Genomic DNA, 21001 nt, shown 5'->3' with positions numbered 1-21001 from the left:
TCCTATAACTCCAGATCTACTGATCATTTTAACATTGGTTTTTACATATGTATCCACTTTTTATCCTATGCTCTGTTTCATATGATACGGTTTTTGGCAGGTTGACCTCAAACTGTATAGTAAGATTTTTTTTGTATTTTCATATGCAGTATGTTGGCTTTGGTTATACCTTTCCAGCACTGATTGTTTGTAAAAAAATAATCTGGAAAACGTTTATCATTTTAAAGGTTGGATGATCGATGCTGACAGTCGCCCCAAGTTTAAAGAACTTGCAGCTGAATTCTCAAGGATGGCGAGGGACCCTCAAAGATACCTTGTGATACAGGTACATACTCCATACTGCCTACTGTAATTATATTAAAGAAAATGCAATTATAATATTTGTATTTTGTAGTTCCACTTCAAGTGCAATTTTAAAAATAATGTAAATGCTTATGTGCTGTTTTGCGGCACATTTGGGCTTGTGATACTGTTATTGTCATGCTGAGGTTCATGAATGAATGTGTTAGACGTTAGAACTGTCTGTGCTGCCTAAAGCAGTAGATTACATTCATCTATCCACTTGAAACATACAAGGGGGGATCTAGCTGGTTTATTTGGGAAACACAGATTTTCTTTCAGGCACCTTCGTGCATGAGCAATATTTTTATTACCTGACTTGCATATTTTCTGTAGGTGCAAATTCATTTTAAATAAATGAACACGTTGTCTACTTCAGTATCTAATAGATATAGATAACTGTAGATCATTTTATATGTTATAATATCTGAATGTATGTGGAAGTTCTTATTCATCCACGTAATGGTATATCTGTACAAATTTAATCAAGGCAATTGGACTTGGTGTCATCCGATTAGCTTTCTCAATTCAGAATTGTAAATTGAGAAAGCTAGTCAGATGACCAGTGAAATGTCTTCAAGAAAAATTCAGCAAGTCCAGTTGCCTTGATTTATTTTTTCCAGATATAATATCTGAATCCAATGCCTAACTATATATTAATTCTACCAAGTAAATAATTTGTCTAATTATGTTGACCTTTGGATCATGATGACTTGAAGGAAACTATAATGGTTTTTAATCAACACGATTTTAAACATTTTTGAAAGTTTGTAAGTTTAAAGTTGTTAAAAACATTTCCTACAAAGTGCTTTCATGGTTCACGATGTACTGTGCAGGGTGGACTTTTTAAGAACAGAGAGTGAGTCTCTCTAGCAAGGACACATTGTTCGGCTTTCTGAGAAGAGAGCCCACCACTACTCTGCATGTGTTGACTGTGCCTACAGATTGAATATCCAAGTGGATGCTTCTCGGCTAGGAAAGGAGGGACAGGTGTCCCCCTTCACAATCTTTCAGCTTACTCATTTGGTTAGGTGTAACCTAAGATCTTGATATTAAAGTCCATATTCTCAGCATAACATTAAACCAGCTATATAAAGCACTATAATATCAGACTTACCCTCCTCAACATCTGGCTAGAAGGAATACATATGAAATAATAATATGCAATAGTTACCTAACTGCAACAAAATCTAAAATATCAAAACATGTGGGTTTTTATTACTCCTGAACATAATAAAAAACATATGGGAAAACACTAAACGTTTGAATTAACATGAACTGTTCTATTTTAACCAGGATACTATTCATAAAAAAAAAAAAAAAAAAAAAAAAAAAAAATCGCACAATAGATAATATTATTTCCAAGAATTCTTGGATTAACACCTCGTGAATGTACATGTCTTCTTATTCCTACCAGCTAATTTCATTTTCATCCTCATGTTGCTACAGTATAATCCAGGTTCATTGTACCTATTCTTGCACATTTGTGACAGCTCTCCTATTGTAGTCGCCGTGCTGTTATCGGGAGCTAGAATGTCTCCATTGTCCTCAGTGATTCTAAGTTACAGCCATTGTGCACAGTGGAAGATAATGTAAGACCATGATATAGAGGATTGCAATGTGACACTCTCACTATTACGATGGAAAACTTAATTACCATAATAATCACCAGCGTTACTGAAGGTGGCTGTGTGCATATAAAAGGGCACACATAACAAGTCCTACAGGAGAGCTCTGCAATTTAAATGATTAGCTTAAATAAATGTTATTAGAACTTTTATTTCTGTGTCTTTTAAGAATATGCTAACAATGAATCTTTCATTGAAGTAATGTAAAAAACTTGGGAACTGTACTTGAGTAAGCTTTCTTGTGGAGTGCTAAATATTTAAAATTGGCTGTTAATTTTCAGTACATAGCTAATTGTATGATAAAGGCACCCGTCCAAATATAGTATATTAATATGTATAAAATGCATGTTTAAAAAAATATTTATCTAAGGTTTATTTCTATGAAAGAAAGCAACATGAAGTTGACTTTCATTTTTTACTCATAGCACTTCATCCAACTATATTAGTATGTATAAATTGTATGTTTAAAAATATATATATATATTTAAAATAAGAAGCCCCCCACCATGTAAAATAAAACAAGGAAGCCCCCTCACCTACTTGTCTTTCTGCAGGGAGAAGGCGAGCAGGCATTATCCCTGATGATCTAGTGGTGATTAGTAAGGTCTGCTGCAGACCTTACTAATCGCTTAGTTTTCACCCAGAGCTCAGTGAGCTTCACTTTTTTTCAGTAGTGAATTCAGATAAAACATATATACATTGCCCAACAAAGTATGTCTTTTATATTTTCACCCAAGCACTTAGTCATCGTTTTTCCAAACAGTTCCAACTCTCTCATCTCAGCTTCTGAACTTCCTGTGCAGTACAAGATCATAAGGGCAGAGCAGACTCCAGTAGCTGCCTATCTTCTAGCTTTAGGAAGGGAAGTGACTTGCCTTGCGGTGGTCTGTGTGTTTGTGGAGACACACACAGCTTACTAGCACACATATACAGGTGGTTCCATAGGACCCTGCAAGGGAAAGGAGCCACCCTAAAACATGATATCAGAAACGACAAGAAGCATCATCCATTGTAAGTGATATAATCAACATTTGAAATAACTTTAAAATCACTTTAAATATAAGTACATTGGCACTTTCTGGTTTTCTCTTAGTCTGCCCTGCAAAGTCCCTAAAAGCTTGTCAGTCAGCACCTGGCTTCACCTAGCCCTACCCACTGCTTTCTAAAGTGACAACTCTGTGTTGCTGAAACTCTCCCACTGAGCTGCAGTGTCTGGGAGGGGGGCCATTTGAGATACAAACGAAGAAGGATTTGGCTTAGTCAGGGGAGGTAAAGAACATTTTTGTATTTTACTGTATAAAGCTTGTGCATCACATAGTAACTGGATTTGGTATGTGTTTAGACTATCATACAGATCAGTTACCTAAATTGACAGGCGATATGAGAGATTCATAGCTATTGGAGAGATTTGCATTTACTTCCTATGTGGTTGCCAACTGGGGCATAGACCGCAATAGAACATGTATTTAAAGTAACATGGGTAAGGAGTCAAACATGTGTAAGCATTTTATTGCTCTCCATATCCCCATTGTGAAGATATTCTAACTTCCACTTTGGTCACCTGGACAGGAAATTAGATTAAATCCCCCCTTCCCCATTTTTTTTGTTAGAGATTTTGTAAATATTGATAGAAATAGCTTGCTGAGGCCTATTAGATAGGAACTGAAGATATCATTATCATTGGTATTATTAGAATACAAATTATATAATTTTACTTTCACCATCAAATCAACAACTCTCTGCACCACCCAAGGCTGTATTTAAACATAAATGTAATGTTTTCTTGAATATTGATGAACAATTCCCTTTAAGTCACAAAGGATCCTGTGGGGGCTGAGCAGGACTGCTAATGAGGCTCTAAAACCTTTTCCTGTGAGCTGTGCAAAGTTTCAAGGTAAACTGCTCAGCTGCTTCTTTTTATATCATGTCAGACTGTAACAGTCCAAAAATCCCACACAAGGAATCGCCAGACCCTGTCAAAAGCAGTCCAGAAATTGATTCTGCTAGAGAGCTAGAGAGAAAAGGAGAGATAAAGCACAGGAGAAGCAGTAATGTGGATAGCCTCATTTGATGCACAGGTCTTTGGATTCAGTCAATATGCCCCTGAAACAAATCAAATTATACAGCAGTAGAAGGTTTGTTTTAATTCCTTGGGCTACTTTATTCTACTCTGTGGTGCATTTAGATGGACTTTGTATAACCTTTTATTTGTGCTGAACTGAAAGCTTATATTTATTAGAATATTGGTATACTCGGAAACAGTCTTATGCTTAGTATATTACACATTCTCTGAAATGATGGAAGGAAGAATAGATAGATAGATAGATGGATATAGCAGTGAAATCTATTGAGAAAGTTCTATCTTTTTAAGGGTGATGACCGGATGAAACTCCCCAGTCCTAATCACAGCAAGTTCTTCCAAAATCTTCTGGACGATGAAGACCTGAAAGATATGATAGATGCTGAGGAGTATCTTGTCCCACAAGCCTTCAATATCCCACCTCCCCTTTATACCTCCAGAGCACGTATTGACTCCAACAGGGTAAGTGATTGCACTGCTAAGCTTGAGGGAAATTTTAGCATTGATTAAGCAACCAGAAATATAAAATATATATTGTACGTTAATGACAGAGGGTAGCATAGCATATAGGACTATAAATACACCACTACTACTTTCCATTGGCATTCTTCAGCCAAACCGGCCATTTTAAAATAAGTGTCTTGCTCCTTCATGATTATCTTCATTTTCACACACTAAGAAGAACTCACATTACATATACAGGATTCCCAGTGTCTTTCACTATGTATTCTTATGCTTGTAGAGATGTAAATATAGCCTATAGCAAGGGAATGTGAAAAAGTCAATTTTATATACAATACAAAAATGTGTTATTTCAAACAAAATGCCTATGATTTTTTTTTGTTTTTGTTTTACCCAAATGTCCAGTTTTTCAAATACAACTGTACACTAATAGCAGAGCAGATAATTAAATGTGAGCTGTTATCACCCGGTTAGCACTTGGCATCTGGTGTTGGACTCTCAATGCTGTTTTTTTGTGTTGGAGCCAACCAAGGTGCTGAAGCTTTCCCGACAACATTATTTTGGCCTGTTAAACATCTGGGCTATTGAACATCTTGTATAGTTAAAGACTATTGCTGGCTGCATATGCTAAGATGTCATCAGCAGTATGCTTCTGTTACAGCATGTATATGAAAACCAATGCGGTATCCAGTAAACTCAACATGAATTACATACAATTTATTTTATATGATGTTCAGGTGTAAAGATCTCACGGTTATGAGGGATGATTATGTTTTAAAAGTTGATGGTGCTGTGGAGAGCAATATTTTTCTACAGAAAAATTGGTACTTTTAATTACCCTTTAGCGTTAGCAAAATAAATAAATAACTAGATAAATACATAGCTTTGAATAAAATGAGAAATGGTTAGAATTTCTGTGACACCTTAACTAGCAATCAGATACTGGGGGCGTCTCCAGGACAGAAATGCACACAATAAAAATCTTACTGAATGGGATGCTCTAATACTCCAGGTATGTTCAATTCAGGTCTATGGGACTTGCTATGCAGACGCAGACATATATTTCACCAGCCAGGATGTAAACCACACCAGAGACTGCCTCCACTGTAGGAAGCAAGTAAGCACCTGGGCATAGGTTTTAAGCTTAGGATAGTGTAGGGAGCTTGGGGGGTTAGGGGGAATAATAAAGGTAAAGTCCTTAAAATATTTGGGGGACCAGTTTATTTTTGAAGACTGTGTAGTTATAATAAGCAATGAATCAATGATGGATAACATCTACAAAAAGCATAAGTAGCCATTTTGTAATGGTAAAATAAAACTAATTCTATTGGTTTGAGTAGAAAATAAATATTTGCTTATATCATTGTCAGTGTCTGCGATCATGTACATTCAAAAACAAACTTAATGGGAGCTATTGACACCTAGTATGGGTGAAACTGCTGCCTTGACATACTGCTTGGCATGTGTGCAATTTCAGCACAGCTGGGCTGCAGAGAGCGGAGCTCTTCCTGCGTGGTCAGAACCTTTCCGTACTCTAGTTTACTCATCAGCTCCATTCAAAGCTCAAAAAGAGACCAGACAAGGAGCTCAATTACAGATGGCAGTGCCATGAAGCATTTGCACAGGAAAGAAAAATAAATTATCATCAGCTTGCTATTCAGCAATAGAAAAGTGAAAGAATTTCTAGTTTTCAGTGTGTTGCGTTCAAGGCATGAACTAGACGGAACACTTTTTTTCACTCAATGATACTCTTTGGGAAGCACAGAATGTGCCTTGATTGCAGCTTTGTGCAGTAGGATGAAGAGCTGATGTAAGAAAATGCACCCATCAGCCTTTCATCCGTCCCTTTTCTTTTTGAACTACTCCTCTTTCAGACTGTTTATTCTGTTTCTTTCTGTATTTGTGACAATATTCCAATGTGTTGGTGAGGTCAGATTTTGTGACAGGAGATTGCACAGCTGCCAAATTGGATGTATTTCAGACCGTAACTGATCTTCCTTTCATCGTACATTGAGCTGGAACACTAAACACACACAAAGGCATTTCAAGGAAAGTATTGGCCCATCTTGTTTTTTAGGGGTTAAACTGGAGAGTTGACATCATGAGCATCATACTGACATTCAATTTGTTGAGTATACTTGGAAGATGGTCATCTTGGCACAGTTTGTCAACTGAAAATTTTAAATGCAATTTAATGAAGCTGACCTTTAGTAAAACAGCTAAATACACAGTGGAAATACAGGTATGGGAGCTGTTGTACCTGTCAAAGGATTTGTATTTCTCTTAGCCAGTCCTGAGGCTGGCACAGCCTTACCATACAGCATTGCCAGGCTGGTGAGCTGACATTTCTCTCCTTCAAATTATACAATACCGTGATTAAACAATGAAAAAGTCTGTTTGTCAGTACATTGCTTGGCTGCACATATACACTGCAGTGTACCCAATTGCCTGCTAGTACATAGCCCACATTTTAAAAAAAACTTTATCAATAAAAAAATGTGCATTTATTACATTTTTACATTGCAATAAATGCATCGCAGGTGCAATGCACAGGTTCCAGCAGATTCTTGCCCTAGATCCATACTGAGATACAGACCTTCTGTTATGTGGCTGGAGGATGTAATTGATGGGCTACAAGTGTGGTGACATCCATTCGGATGTGTGAGTACCTCTGCCGCAGTGACAGATGGAACCTGTAGTCTCTTCATTTACAGTTCCTTTGATGATGTAGCTGCGCAAGAGAAGCCTTGCACAACCGCACCGCATTCAAATGAAAGTAGAAGACAGCAAGGTGAAGCTCCCCGTAACCGAGGTTATGGAACATGTGGGTGTTTCACGTGTGTTGCAGTTTAAACATAGGGACATGTCTATTCTAGATTCCACTTAAGCCTAAATATTGTGATGGTGTTAGCTTGGCAGCGGGTGTATTTGATTCCCTGGATGAGTTCACTCCACAAAAAATAGGCACAGCAAGCAACGATATGCAAGCAAAACGGAGCAAAACATGAAAATAAAACCTTGCCTTTTGGCACCTTACGACACACACTGTTTTCCCTCACAAACTACTTGGTGCAACCTTGTGATGCCCCTAGCACCTATCTCCCTACTGAGCAAACTGCCACACAGGCTGTGTCTCACCGTACAGGTAGGTAGAAAGCTCCCCAGTCTTTCCAGGCACAAAACTGGTTCCAGGGTTGAGCAAAACTCTAGGTAGTCTGGGAGTTCTTATAGAGGCTCTAATGAGCCAGCTTACTTCAGCTGGGCTCATTACCGCTAGTGCAAGCAATCCGTATATAACCTGAACCTGGGACACACATATTTGCCATCCAGAATGCACCCAGGTAATTTTACTTGCTTGCTGTCACAAAATACACAGAGTAACTACATATATGGGAGCTGTTTTGCCTGCCAAAGAATTTATGATTAAAATGTTTTATTATTATTATTATTATTTCTGTCCATCCAGTAAAGATATTTACACAGCCCTATCAAACAGTGAAGCCCTGTCTAGCAGGGCAGCATCCCTCATCTTTCTCTGTTGCAGTTATGTATCACTTACAGGTCTTGTCCCTCCCCCAGCCTTTAATTGGACAGTGAAATGAGTGCCACAGAGTGATTATTGTTTTCCTCTCCTTCTATCAACACGTTTCCTATTATCACATGGGCACAACAGTACAAATGATTGGCCCCTTGCGCCGCTTCTCACTCCCCCCAGTCTAAGTTCGGCTGTGCAGTGGACTGCAAGAGGCCGATACCAGGTCGTATTCAGGTTTTTACACTACTTGCCAGGGGCTGACTGGCAACTTTTAGCCCAGGGGGCAAGTACAACCCAGAGGCCCATGGTGAGGGACCTTGGCCCCGCTCCCGCTCTGCCTCTTCCCCGCATTCTCCCCACCCCCGTCTGCCACTTTTGCCATCCATGTAACAGTAGTGTGAATGTATTTATCGGTTTAGGAAATGTAAAGCACACTTCATCAGAGAGGCCCGGGGGGCAATTGCCACCCTGCCCCCCCGGCCCAGTCCGCCCCTGCTACTTGCATATTAAAAATAGATTAATTATGTATTAATGAATACAGAACTGCATTACTTTGTGTCTGTTATGAGTTAGGATTTTAACTTCATTTCTTTTTGAAATGTACCAGAGATTGTAATCATGTTGTAAAGCAGGGGTGCCCACAATTTTTTGTGTCAAGATCTACTTTTCAAATGACAAGTTCAATGAGATCTACCAATGAAAAAAACCCCCAAAAACTGGGCTTCAACGGTTCTTACAACATTTCCAATCCTGTCTCTCCTGGCTCTATCTCCTCAATCTCTCCCCTGGCTGGCTCTCCTCGCTCTCTCTCGGTGTTTCTCCTCACTCTCTCCTGGTTGTCTCTACTCACTCTCTCTCCTCGCCATCTCTCCTGGCTGGCTCTCCTCGCTCTCTCTGTGTTTCTCCTCACTCTCTCTCTGTGTTTCTCCTCACTCTCTCCTGGTTGTCTCTACTCACTCTCTCTCCTCATTGTCTCTACTCACGCTCTCTCCCCCCCATCTCTCCTGGCTGGCTCTCCTCGCTCTCTCTCTGTGTTTATCCTTACTTTCTCCTGGTTGTCTCTTCTCACTCTCTCTCCTGGTTGGCTCACCTCGCTCTCTCTCCTGGATGTCTCTCCTCTCTCTCTTGGATGTCTCTCCTCGCTCTCTCTTTCTTGGTGTTTCTTCTCAATCTCTCTCCTGGCTGTCTAGCAGTTATGGGATTAGCCAGCTTGTTCAATAAACACACAAGGGCTGGTGATATGACACTTGCCAGGAAATTAGAAAAGCAGAGTATTCTCAGGGCCCGTTCACACCACTTCCTGCGCGTTTCAGCTGCTGGAACGCACTGGAGCGCATACTGTAAGGCTCCCTGCATTCTGGGGTAGGAGTGGCGATGCATTCAAGTCAATGGCACCGCAGCCACACCCCCCCACTTGCAGTGTGATTGACCACACCAGTATGCATGACACAACAATGCCGTGTTCTGGTCCGATGTGCACTACTGCACCACTACACCCCCTCCCGCCCCAGAACGCAGGGAGCCTTACAGTATGCAATCCAGTGTGTACCAGCAGTTTACCAGGCTGGAACGCACTCGAAGTGGTGTGAACAAGCCCTCAGATGACATCATGATTGCTAGTGGGGTGCTGTGTAATAATACAAGATTCTGCCAGTCCACAGTGTCCACCTATAACATACAATAACTCCCTAGACCCAAAGTAGCTAATAATACACACTGATTGTTTTAGCTGCTCTTTATAAACAGCCCACTGCCTCTGTTATGTGGGGTGGGTATAGCTGCATGGAGGCAGGGCTGTGTACAGATCACAGTACCTTAGTGGTCCCAATGTATCCATGGACCAGATGCAGCCTGCTCAGCCTCTCCTCTGCTTCCTGCTGCTGTATCTGGGAGACACTTCCTGGTTCTATCAGCCCCGGGGATTACAGCACTGTGCACGGGCTTTGCACGATCTCTGCGCCACCTTCAGGTCATGTGGGGAACTGCAGCAATAGTAAATAAAAGTAAATCACCGGCATACACTTGAAGGGTTTTTAAAGTATTGATATGTTTATTCAATACCCAATGTCACATACTGTCATACGGTGCTAACGTTTCGGGTCCGCACATGGATCCTTCATCAGAGCGACAGTGAGACGTGTGGTCAACGCCATCCGTATGGTCACCTGGGCACCACATATACCTTGTGGTTTTGAGACCGTGACAGTGTGAATGGGATTTGGACTTTGTTGTGGGAACTGCAGCACACATTCAGCTGCACTAGAACTGCTGGTGGGAGCTCAGGAGATTGAGCCGACTTGTGATTGTGATCTACCGGCGTTAGCTTTGCGATCGACTGGTAGATCGTGATCGACCTAATAGGCACCGCTGTTGTAAAGTGTATGGCCAGCTTTAGATGTTCAAAATGCAGTTTTCAGACCGGGTCCTTCATGATGAACATGGACTTGTTTTCTTGGATTGGAAACATATGCAGGAAAAATTAGTTTGATACAGTCAATATCAAGACATATATGAAAACAATGTACAAGTCTAAAAAAGGCCACTCTAGTATTTAGGTGAGAAGTAAAACATATATTAATTAAATGATGTTTGCACTTCTGCACTTGGGGCCAACAAAGGGATATTTGTTTCCGCTAGAGGTCTCTCCTTCTCACATTTTATATGGATTGCAGTTACTATAAAATGAGTATTTGGCAGGAGAGCCTGCTACATTGCATTTCTTATTCCTAATCCGTTTTATGTTGGCTGCTTAGCAGCATCGTTTTATAGTAGATGGCATACTATCTAAAGTAATTGTTGTTCGTGTTTGTTCTTTCAGCTACATGACAGAATCCTCATTTACATCTTACTTCTTACATCTCTATTATACAGTACATTTCTAGCAAATGCTAAACAACTGTCCAAGATTTTCTGCATCCTTTGTGTGAATAATCAAGATGCCAAAAAAACAAGTAACTAGGTTATCCTCAATACACACTGGGCAAGCTCCCAAAACTCAGTTGTTAGAATCCCTATTTTATTCTTCCTGGATTGTAACATTTTGCTTTGATTAAACAATTGCTGTGTAGCTGAAACAAGACTATCAAATGTAGGTACAGCCAAATACCTTTTAGTGTCTATGATATCTATGAAATTAAAAAAAATAGCAAATACTATTTTACAAAACATGGAAATACTGCGCCACAGAATAGCAGATGTACAGTATATTTTTACATTCATACTAACAACGAAGGAACGCTTTCATCATTTGTTATATTCACAGAATATAACAAAACAAATAAAAAGGAAATCAAGCTCGCAGAAATTCAAAACGAACGACAAGCTGCAAAAGAGAGTAAGACAAACAAAGTGATTGGGGACAAAGACAAGGCAACTTGATTACACACCTTCTTCATCTCTGTGTATATAAAGGAAAATGGTAGAGCTCAAGTCCACAATGAGGATGGTAGTGCCACAGCCTCAAATGAGCCACAATTGCTCAAAATTGATATGATCCAGATCAGTCAGACAAAATTAAGGTAAATAAAACACCTGGACCAGATTACTTACATCCACATGTCCTCAAATAATTAAACTCTGTAATTTAGAAGCCGTTGTTTCCAATTTTTAGAGACTCTTTAATAACTGGTTTGGTAGCAATAGATTGGCACAAGGCCAGTGTGGTGTCTATATTTAAAAAGGGATCAAAGACTTTACCAAGTACAGTAACTAAAGACATGTAAGCTTAACTTCTATAGTCAGGAAGATACTTAAGAGTTCGGTAAAGGACCACATGAATGAGATTTTGCCTTCCTCGGGTTCCACTGTCGGCAATTGTCAGTATAGGCACTGACTGTTAAGTGGGGTGCAATATTGTTGGGGAAACTACAATTACTTTTTAAACGTTCCCTACCTGATATTCACACACTTGTACATTTTCTTATAAGCATATATAGATATGGCAGCAGACATACAGTAGTTCAACAGCACCAGAGCTGGTAATGAAAAGAAGAACAATAGACCCTAAGCCGCAAAATCGAAGCTTACCAATATCCTCTTGCCTTGTTGATAATAAACAGAGAATGTTTGTTTCCTCTCAGCTGTGCCTGATCTGTTTAAGCTCCCACAACACAGTTGTCTCCCAGTTTTCAAGGTAAAGCTCAAATTAGGATCATCTAGTGCCAATAAGCACTTTAATGCATGTTGTAATTAAAGCAAGGGTAGCTACCAAAAACATACACATTTGGTGAAAGACTAAATTTAAAAGTATGAATGTTCAGAGCTTAAGCTGTCCACCGATATCCTATCTTTTTCCTAAATGACACTTGCTAAATCCATTTATTGACCATGTGTAAGCTTTCATTGCTCCCCATTTTATGCCTCTCTTGCCTTTTAGAGAAATGTTTGAAGTGAACAACCCAAAGTGTCCCTCCAGTGATTTGGGCTAGCAATCAGGTCTGAATCCCATCCTCCCAAAGCAAACACCAGCTTAATTTCAAAGGTACAAGCTGCTATTTGCAGCTGATCAGAGACAAGATCAAAACCATATTGGAAAGAGCAGCCCCGGAGACAGGCCCTCATTTGTTGTCAGAGAGCTGTGTCATCATGTCAGAGAGATCAGCTCTGTGTTTAATAGAAAGGCCACACAAAGCCATCTGTGCTCACCTGAAAGAAGCTTCATACTATCACAGCTCTGATCCTAATTTAGACGGGCTCATGAGAAAGGTAAAATCAGGGCTTAGGGTTTGTATGGCAGACCTGCTGATTAATATGTCCTGGCTGAAATTTCTGTTGCAGGATTTTCTGTTACTGTATTGTCTAGATAATGCATTGTTACCATTCAGCTACTTAGCACAAAGTTTTACTTCTATAAATTTCTTTCTAAAAGACAAAATGCATGACCTGTTGATTGGCACCGTAATTAATAACAGTATAAGACTCGGACAACCACAGATTTTGTTCATACTTATTCCAGAATACCAACTTTAGTTTAAGGCACAACAGTTTTTAGTGAATAACACCAACTTTTTGGATGACCTTGCCCTATTTCAGGTCCTGGTCAAAGCCTCAGTAGTAGAAACCAATTGATTATTATTGCTAGTTTGTATTATTGCTATTATTATTTTATTACTGCTAGTTAGGAATAATTTACTTTTTTATATTCTATAAATGATTTATATGTCGACGACATAGAGTTGGTAATATTCACAAGCAAAACTTGCCTTTTTCTCCTCCACTTCGTAGGTTGGAGGTCTGCTGATGTCATAACCTATATTTTAGGGCCCATAGCCCAGCATTGCATGTGAGGATGCTGAGGTATAGTCCACAAGCTGGAGTGTAGGGGAGATGAGCAGGGATCAGGTAAGTGAAAGTTCTTTACACGAGTCCTATATACATAACGGAGAGTTAACCCTTGCAGTGCATGGGGTAGCCCCACTGCAGGGGGGAGGTTATCTTTTTTCCCCAGAAATAGCCTTTATCAATTCAATTCAAGTAACCAAATCAGAGATGCCTTTTGTATCACCATGCTATTAAAGCTGAACCTCAGGCAGACATAAGACACACAATAATGCATCTTGGTATTTATTAATCAATTGTTAAATATATTTTATAAATGCAAATAGTGCTTGAATGTGACTTGGTATCATCCAACTGTAATACTTCCAAAAATAAGTCTCTTGCATTTTAAAGGTTTGTTCACACTTATTCCAGAATACCAATTTTATTTTAAGGCACAACAGTTTTTTTTGCAAGCAGCAGATATATGCAAAACGTTTTTTTTTAAAAACAACTTTTTTAAAGGGTTAACACCTGTGTCTCCGACGCGCGCTCCCGTCCGAACATCTGAAAATTCTCGGGTAGCCGCAAAGGATCTTGGGGCTGGTGCATGCGCAGTTCAGATGTTTGGCCGGGAGACGAGGAGAGACACAAGGTGAGTAAATGTAGCAACGTGCACCCGCACAGACTCTGTGGGACAGGAAGTGCTAATTAAGACAGAGGAGTCAGCGCTGGATTGGCGACCGACACCAGCGCTGGAGGGACTCGTGAAAACTCCTGGAAATAAGAAGATGATCGGATTAGGAGGCATCACTTAAGGTAAAAAAAAAAAGTGCTTGCAGTATTTTTGCAGAACGCACTGGACCGGAACACACGCACTAATGTGCCTGTGTTCCGGGTGCGGGCGATCGCACTGCGGGCGGGGGTCGTGGCTGCGGTGCCATTGACTTCGATGCAGTACCACGCCCCCTCCCGCCCCAGAATGCAGAGTTTGTGGTGTGAACTGGCCCTAAGGGTTTATTGTTAAGAGAAGAAAAAAATTAGGGCATTATATAAGGGATTAGTTTAAGTTTGGGGTATGGAGAATGGCCATTGCCTGTCTCTCCTGCCTGCCTTCTGACAGAGTCCAATGCTGGTAGAACATTGAGGGCTCATAAGAGCTATAGTTTATGTTGCTGAATGCATAACATAACAGGGTGATGTGCAGCCACCGCAGCTAACTACAACTTTAACCCTACAAGTGCAAGAGAATGCCTGGGCAGTGTTCCTGGTCAGAAAAATATGGCCTGCAGAAATACATTCCTGAAGGGGAAACCATGTTAGATGTACTACAATGTAAAGTACTTAGCTTTTTTTATGCTAGGCATATTAGGGTCTACAACTACTTTAAGGTTAAGGGTTTAGGTTAAGGGTCAGGGCATGTAGGGTATATTTCTAAATTTTCTCAAAGCCCTGTGGACAACATTATCAGCACTGACCCCTCCAAAACATAATGTACACTCTCATAAAAAAGTATACCATGACAAAATACAAAGTCTTATTATCTTTCTGTTACACTCTGCCTCCAATATGCTTTATCTAAGGTAACTTATTGCTGCAACAACCGTGGGCAGGAGTTTATAGAATCACATCCAAGTCTCATGTTCTGACAAGGGAAGTGAGAAAACCATTATTAAGTTCACAAGGACATTCAGTACTTCCCGGTGCCCCTTCACACTTGGTTATACAGTACAAAGAATGTAGTGTAATTCTTCCTGTAGGATCCAGAAAATAAAACAGCGATAGGTGTTTTTTAACTAACACATGGGTGAGTTCTCCTGTGGTTTTTAGGCAATAAAAACGATGAACAGTATAGGCAAGAGAAAATAGTTAGCTCAGGCAAATAATATAATGCACAGATGGAGCAGGCTAAATTGTACTTAATGCTGCAAAATAATTACAAAATTACATTGACATTAATTTAGTTTTTTGCAAGAACATTCCTTCCTCTTATCTGTTGCAGGGCAGCTGTTTCTTCTTATTCACTATGGGCATCCAAGATTCACATATCTCTGCCACAGTAGACATTGCACTCTATACAAAGTGGCCACTCAAAGGAAGACATAGAACATGACATATTAATCACATGCACTATCACCTTCATTAACTGTATCCATAATATAAAAGGAATCTATTCTAGAGTGCTGCTCTTTGTTATTATCCTTCCTAAACCCATTAATGTATTTCAAAATCATATTTTCCTATATCTTCAGTAAAAATGAAATACGTGTACTTGGATACCTTTACATCTGTTTACATACATATACATGTATGCTGTGCTTTTGATAGCAAAAGCACAGCAGTGCATATACATTATGCTTGGAGACCGTTACTGGCAGCTCTGATAAGCAGATTTCAAACTGCTACCTTCATAATTTGTGTTAAACTCTGGGTAATGATCTGAGCAGTGTTCCAAGACTTCTCAGGCGGCTACTTCTGGTGATGCTTGACATCTACTGGTTGGTAAATATTGAATATTATTAAATATTATTTTGAAAACAGCAAATGTGTAGCAAAACAAAGTACATATGTACATTTTTGTGGTTATTATACTCAAAGAGAAGACTGTGTAAAGCACAGTAATTCCTGGAAATCAATCAAGTTTCATAAAGTAGTTTGAGAAAAATAAATAAATCTGACTGGTTGAGATTTGGGTTACTGCACTCAGTCATCATACATTGCACTACTGTATACAGGGCAATGTCAAAAAAAATGCCCTTTTAGTGATCTACATATAGTAATGACTTGAGGTGACAATATATTATTATTTGTATTATTATTATTATTATAATTATTATTATAATACAAGATTTATATAGAGCAAACAGTTTACAGAGTTTTACAATATAAGGAAGACATTGCAGTTACAATTCAAATCAAGACACTGTAAGGAGTGCCCTGCCCATAAGAGCTTATAATCTAGAAGTGAGGGGCAAGTATTAATGGCATATTGATAGCTAGCAGTGTGAAATATGTGACACAGTTTGAGATTGTTTGAAAAAAATATTATTTATGGGAATATTCATTCACTGAGATTTCTTACTAGGGATGGGCTGCACGTTCGAGTCGAACCTATGTTCGACTCGAACATAGCATGTTTTAGCGTTCGCCGAACGCCGAACATTATGGGATGTCCGCGGTCTGTTCGACCGCGGGACATCCCACAATGCACTGCGCCGTCCGAAACGGTAATTGGCTACAGTCTTGCACCTTTAGAATATATACTTTATAATAGTGTTAGATACCCTATTGATTCTTTAAAGTTGAACTCCAGGCAAACAGCTAAATACATGGATACACATTACATATGAGAGCTATTATGCACACCATAGTTAATTCTATTTCTGTTCATTCATTCCTGAGATTTACACAGCCCTGCCACACAGCATAGCCAGCATAGAGACATGTCTGTTCTCTATAGCAGTTAAGTAATACAGATAGTTCTAGTCCCAACCTATAATCGAAAAGTAAAGGAGCAGAAACAGACTAATGAGGTAATCTCTCTTCTCCTATCAGTATGTTCCTTGTCAACACATGAGTACTGTGACACAACTGATTGGCTCCTTGTGTTGCTTTTCTCTCTTCCGTACCTTTTCCCTTTCAGTGTTTTTTCTTTCTAGTCTGCCTGGAGTTCAGCTTTAAAGCTGTGTGGGAGCATGGATGTAATATTCCTCACACCTAACATGACTGTTATAGGCGAAGCTTTGCTGTTTGAATCTCTGAGGTGAATTCACATATTACTATAGATAATCCACCAGAGGCTATAAGGCACACAAATCCTTTGTCTTTCATCACCTACTAAATTCCCCATAGAGCAGGTGCACACAAACGTGCATTAAAATCCATATTTTCAAATATGTGAAGATGCCCGTAGTTTCTATGTCTACTCAGAGCAACAAAAAAGCTAAAAATATCAAATCTTAGAAGTCTGAAAGGTCAGTAATAAAATTCACAGTGCTGCAACAATCTAGCAATAACCCAGCTTTTGTGTTGTTATTTACTGAGACATTATGAAGACACCTTGCCATTGAGGTACCAAAGAAACAAGCTTTACTGGTATTTCAGTGGCATTCGCTTTGTTCATAAAATATAGTGATGATAATTAGAAAAACTGTAACCAGAGCAAACTTTACTTCTGTACAGAAAACACTGAGCGAGTGAAGGCACAGCTTAGAGGGTTTTTTACGATTAAAGTCATATTTATGTTATATCAGGTGTATCCCATCTAAGAGAGCATGGTCATTGACTATTACATTACATGGCATCTATGTAAACCAGGTAACTGATTTACATGAAGCTTACAGCTTTATATAGATCACAGCTCCGGGTACCTTACGTGCAGATTTCTGCAGAGACAACATTGGCTGTGGTCTTGAGTGGCAGGGCTGTCAGGGGCATCATGCTGCTGACTGTCAGTAACATATTCTTGTGTATAACAAAAGGTTTCACACTTTCACCCATCCTGCCAGTGCAGGTCTACATGGTTCTCTACTGCCCCAACACAGTTTTTTTAATTTCGTTTGTGGCATAATGTATTATGTACTGTAATTAACGTTCTCCCACTCTTGTTCATAGACCTAGAAATAAACTTCTAGAAGGGTATAGTGACACATTTTCCTAATCTTCTGGTTATGAATTCTAAGAATATTGAAGTAAAATTGTAAACACTTATTTTTTGGGCTCCTTTTGTACATAAAGATATCTGATCATGCCAATGCTATGCTAAGGGTAGCCAATCCACTATAGGAGGTAGGAGGGGGCTGACTCAGGATAATTGGCCTAGGAGAGCAGGTGGTAAAAAAAACCCAGCTTGCATACATATTTTTTACTTCACTTCAGAGACTTATAGTTTTTGTAGTTCTTATGGACTGCATGTAGTGTATAGGCTAACAATAGTGCATGTTTTATAAATCCGCTCAGCAGAGCATGGTAACGATTAGCCACCTCATTCAGTAAGTAATTAATCCACTTGTCTTCCTCAGAGAAACTAAACATATCATGCATTGTTGGCGAAGTCTGAGGACAGGTTAGAGAAACTATGTTTTATTGACCACCATTATTAAAGTGACATTAAACCCTCAGATTTTTTTAACATAAACCAATATTGTAATGTGTGCCTTACTGTAATCCATGGTTGTTTCCCTTCTCTTTGCTGCTCTTCCTTTTTAAATCTGTATCTCTTCTCATGCTGGGGGAGAACTTCCCTTTGCAGCTGACTTCCTCTTCTCTGAAATGTTACAAGGTATTTTTTTTCCTCTTTTTTTTAAACAAACTTTATTGCTTATGTTTTTTCATAAACAACCTATTCATTGAAAAAACATGAGCAATAAAGTTTCTTTAAAAAAAAAAGAGAATACCTGATTAGGAGAATCGATCAGACACAAACACAACAGAAAAGAGTAAAACAACGGCACATGCAGGCAGCAGCTGTTGCCAATCTAAAGTGGACGGGGATGTGGATGTCGGGAGGACGTCATCCTGTAGTCCTGGCTCAGGTCAGGATCGCGCACAAAGACACCATGTAACATTCAAGAGAAGAGGCAGTCAGCTGCAAAACGGAAGTTCTCCCCAGCATGAGAAGAGATAAGCATTTAAAAGGAAGAGCAGCAAAGAGAAGGGAAACTGCCATGGATTATAGTAAGGCACACATTACAGTATTGGTTTATGTAAAAAAATCTGAATGTTTAATGTCACTTTAAGTATATATTTTAATAAAGGTCATGTTAAGTTCAATTACTAGGAAATTAGAAGGACACCTTTCCTATGACCCTAGGTATACCTGTCAGTTGGACTCAAATAATAAAATAATATATTAATCATACAATACATGCAATCCACCACACTTAGATAGATCTACAGGCATTCATGACATCATTTAACTAGACAATATCTATTTATAATACATGGGTATGGAGACCATGGGAATCTTAAGACTCATATATTTTGCCACCCCAACATCAGACATATTGATTTACTATCTGGTCTCTCTGTGCACTGAAAATTCAGGCCTACATTTTGACATGAAAGCATTAAAAGAAATGCAAAACACCCAACTGAGATAGAAATAAATTAGATTTGAATGGAACTGTGCTTAGTATTCATGGATCTTAATGTCAAGCCAAGGGAAATGTCTATTACTGTCATGTTTGCTGTAGAACGAGTTGATACAGGTTCCTTAGGTTACTGCCATCAAACCTTGTCAGCACAGGCAATCACAAAAGGACGACAACCAGCCCATAGTCTCATTTTGCTTAAGCTATCAGAAGCAGCTGAATAATTCAAGTAATACCATGGGTGCAAATGTCCTTTCATTGTTGAGCCTGTGATGCAGAGTATAGTGACATTATTTTAATGATTGTAATCATTTATAGCATTTGATATGTTATTAGAATGTATTATATTATTACTTTAACTGCATTTGTACCTATAACAGTTTGTAGGCATAAAGTCTTGTTTCATTCCCTTACTATTTTTCATGTAATGTGAAAATTTGATGTATAAGTCGGAAAAAAAAATCTTTAAATTGAACTACATGGGGGAAACATAAAGCTGAACTCCAGGCACAAAAACTTCTGTGTAAATATATTCCTCATTAGCCAGAAAGGAAATACATTCTCATCACAATTTTCTTTTCTCCAAATCTAGTTATTACCTTCTAAGAGCAGCAGTGACGCTATCATTGTACTCCATATAGCCTGTGCAGAGAGCACAGCTCTGAGAGTGACCCAGCAGACCCACCCACTACATTCTACCTTCAGAAAGCTAGAGAAGGGAGCGGATAAAGACCATTCACCCAGCACACAGACAAAGATCAGCAGTGAATGGTCTTAACAGAGGAAACTCCAGCACAGAGGCAAAGTTTTTTGAAGAAATACAAAAATGCACACCAAGATTCAAATAGCAATACACATTCCCAGGGATGTCCCTACACTTTTCACCGCCTGAGTGTGGTGGCAGTGGCGTTGTTGCCCATTACGGGGTTTGGGTGGTGGTGCTTGTTCTGGGGGTGCTGGTGTACCTCTGGCTCTGTCTCTGGTGTCCTGTCCAGCTCACGGACATCAATGGTTGCTAGGAACTGGACGGGACGCCAGCCAGAGTGTCCTGCTCAGCTCCTGGGAACCTGTGACGTCAGTGAGCTGCTCAGGATGCCAGCCAAAGCATCACAGGTTGCTAAGAACTCTTAGTAACCTGGGACGCTCGGGTCAGTAAGGGGACAGGCCCCCCCCTTACATGACCCAATGAAGCTGCATAATTGTAGAGACGGCCTTGCACATAGCCGTTGTATTTGGACAATTTTTCCTATTCTAGATATATCCACTGATACAGAAATTATATTAGCACATTAACTACAGTCATTAACAATCATAACAATCACTAGAATTCTGGTACTAAGGTATAAAAAGACAAAACAAACTAGCAAAAAGGCTTAACTTATTGACTCTTTTATATTGGTTTCAACTGATTCTCATATTCCTCAGTTCATGAAAGTGTATCTGAAGCCACACTGAGGGGAAATCCCCTGTTAGAACATTGTCACTGAAACAGGTGTCCCATACCTCGGTTGGTGACCAATTTTGGATTTTCCTCTTACTTTTTGTCCTGCAGCAATGGTCACTAGAGCAAATAGAGAGGGCAAATCTTGCCAGTTGAAACACAGGCAGC

General features: G+C 39.4%; 1 protein-coding gene across 1 annotated transcript in view; it reads left to right on the top strand.

Annotated features, from left to right (window-relative positions):
* ERBB4 (erb-b2 receptor tyrosine kinase 4) overlaps window positions 1-21001 on the top strand; it is a 160522-nt gene that overhangs the window by 122644 nt on the left and 16877 nt on the right. The window contains exons 11-12 of the mRNA XM_018563608.1: window positions 228-325; window positions 4339-4509. Coding sequence (XP_018419110.1) covers window positions 228-325; window positions 4339-4509 — 269 coding nt within the window. The remainder of the gene's footprint in view (window positions 1-227; window positions 326-4338; window positions 4510-21001) is intronic.

The sequence above is a fragment of the Nanorana parkeri genome, unplaced genomic scaffold (genome assembly GCF_000935625.1).
Source record: "Nanorana parkeri isolate BGI_ZX_2015 unplaced genomic scaffold, ASM93562v1 scaffold680, whole genome shotgun sequence".
Lineage (NCBI taxonomy): Eukaryota > Metazoa > Chordata > Amphibia > Anura > Dicroglossidae > Nanorana > Nanorana parkeri.
Note: the sequence above shows the minus strand (reverse complement) of the source record. Positions and strands in the feature narration are given on the sequence as shown.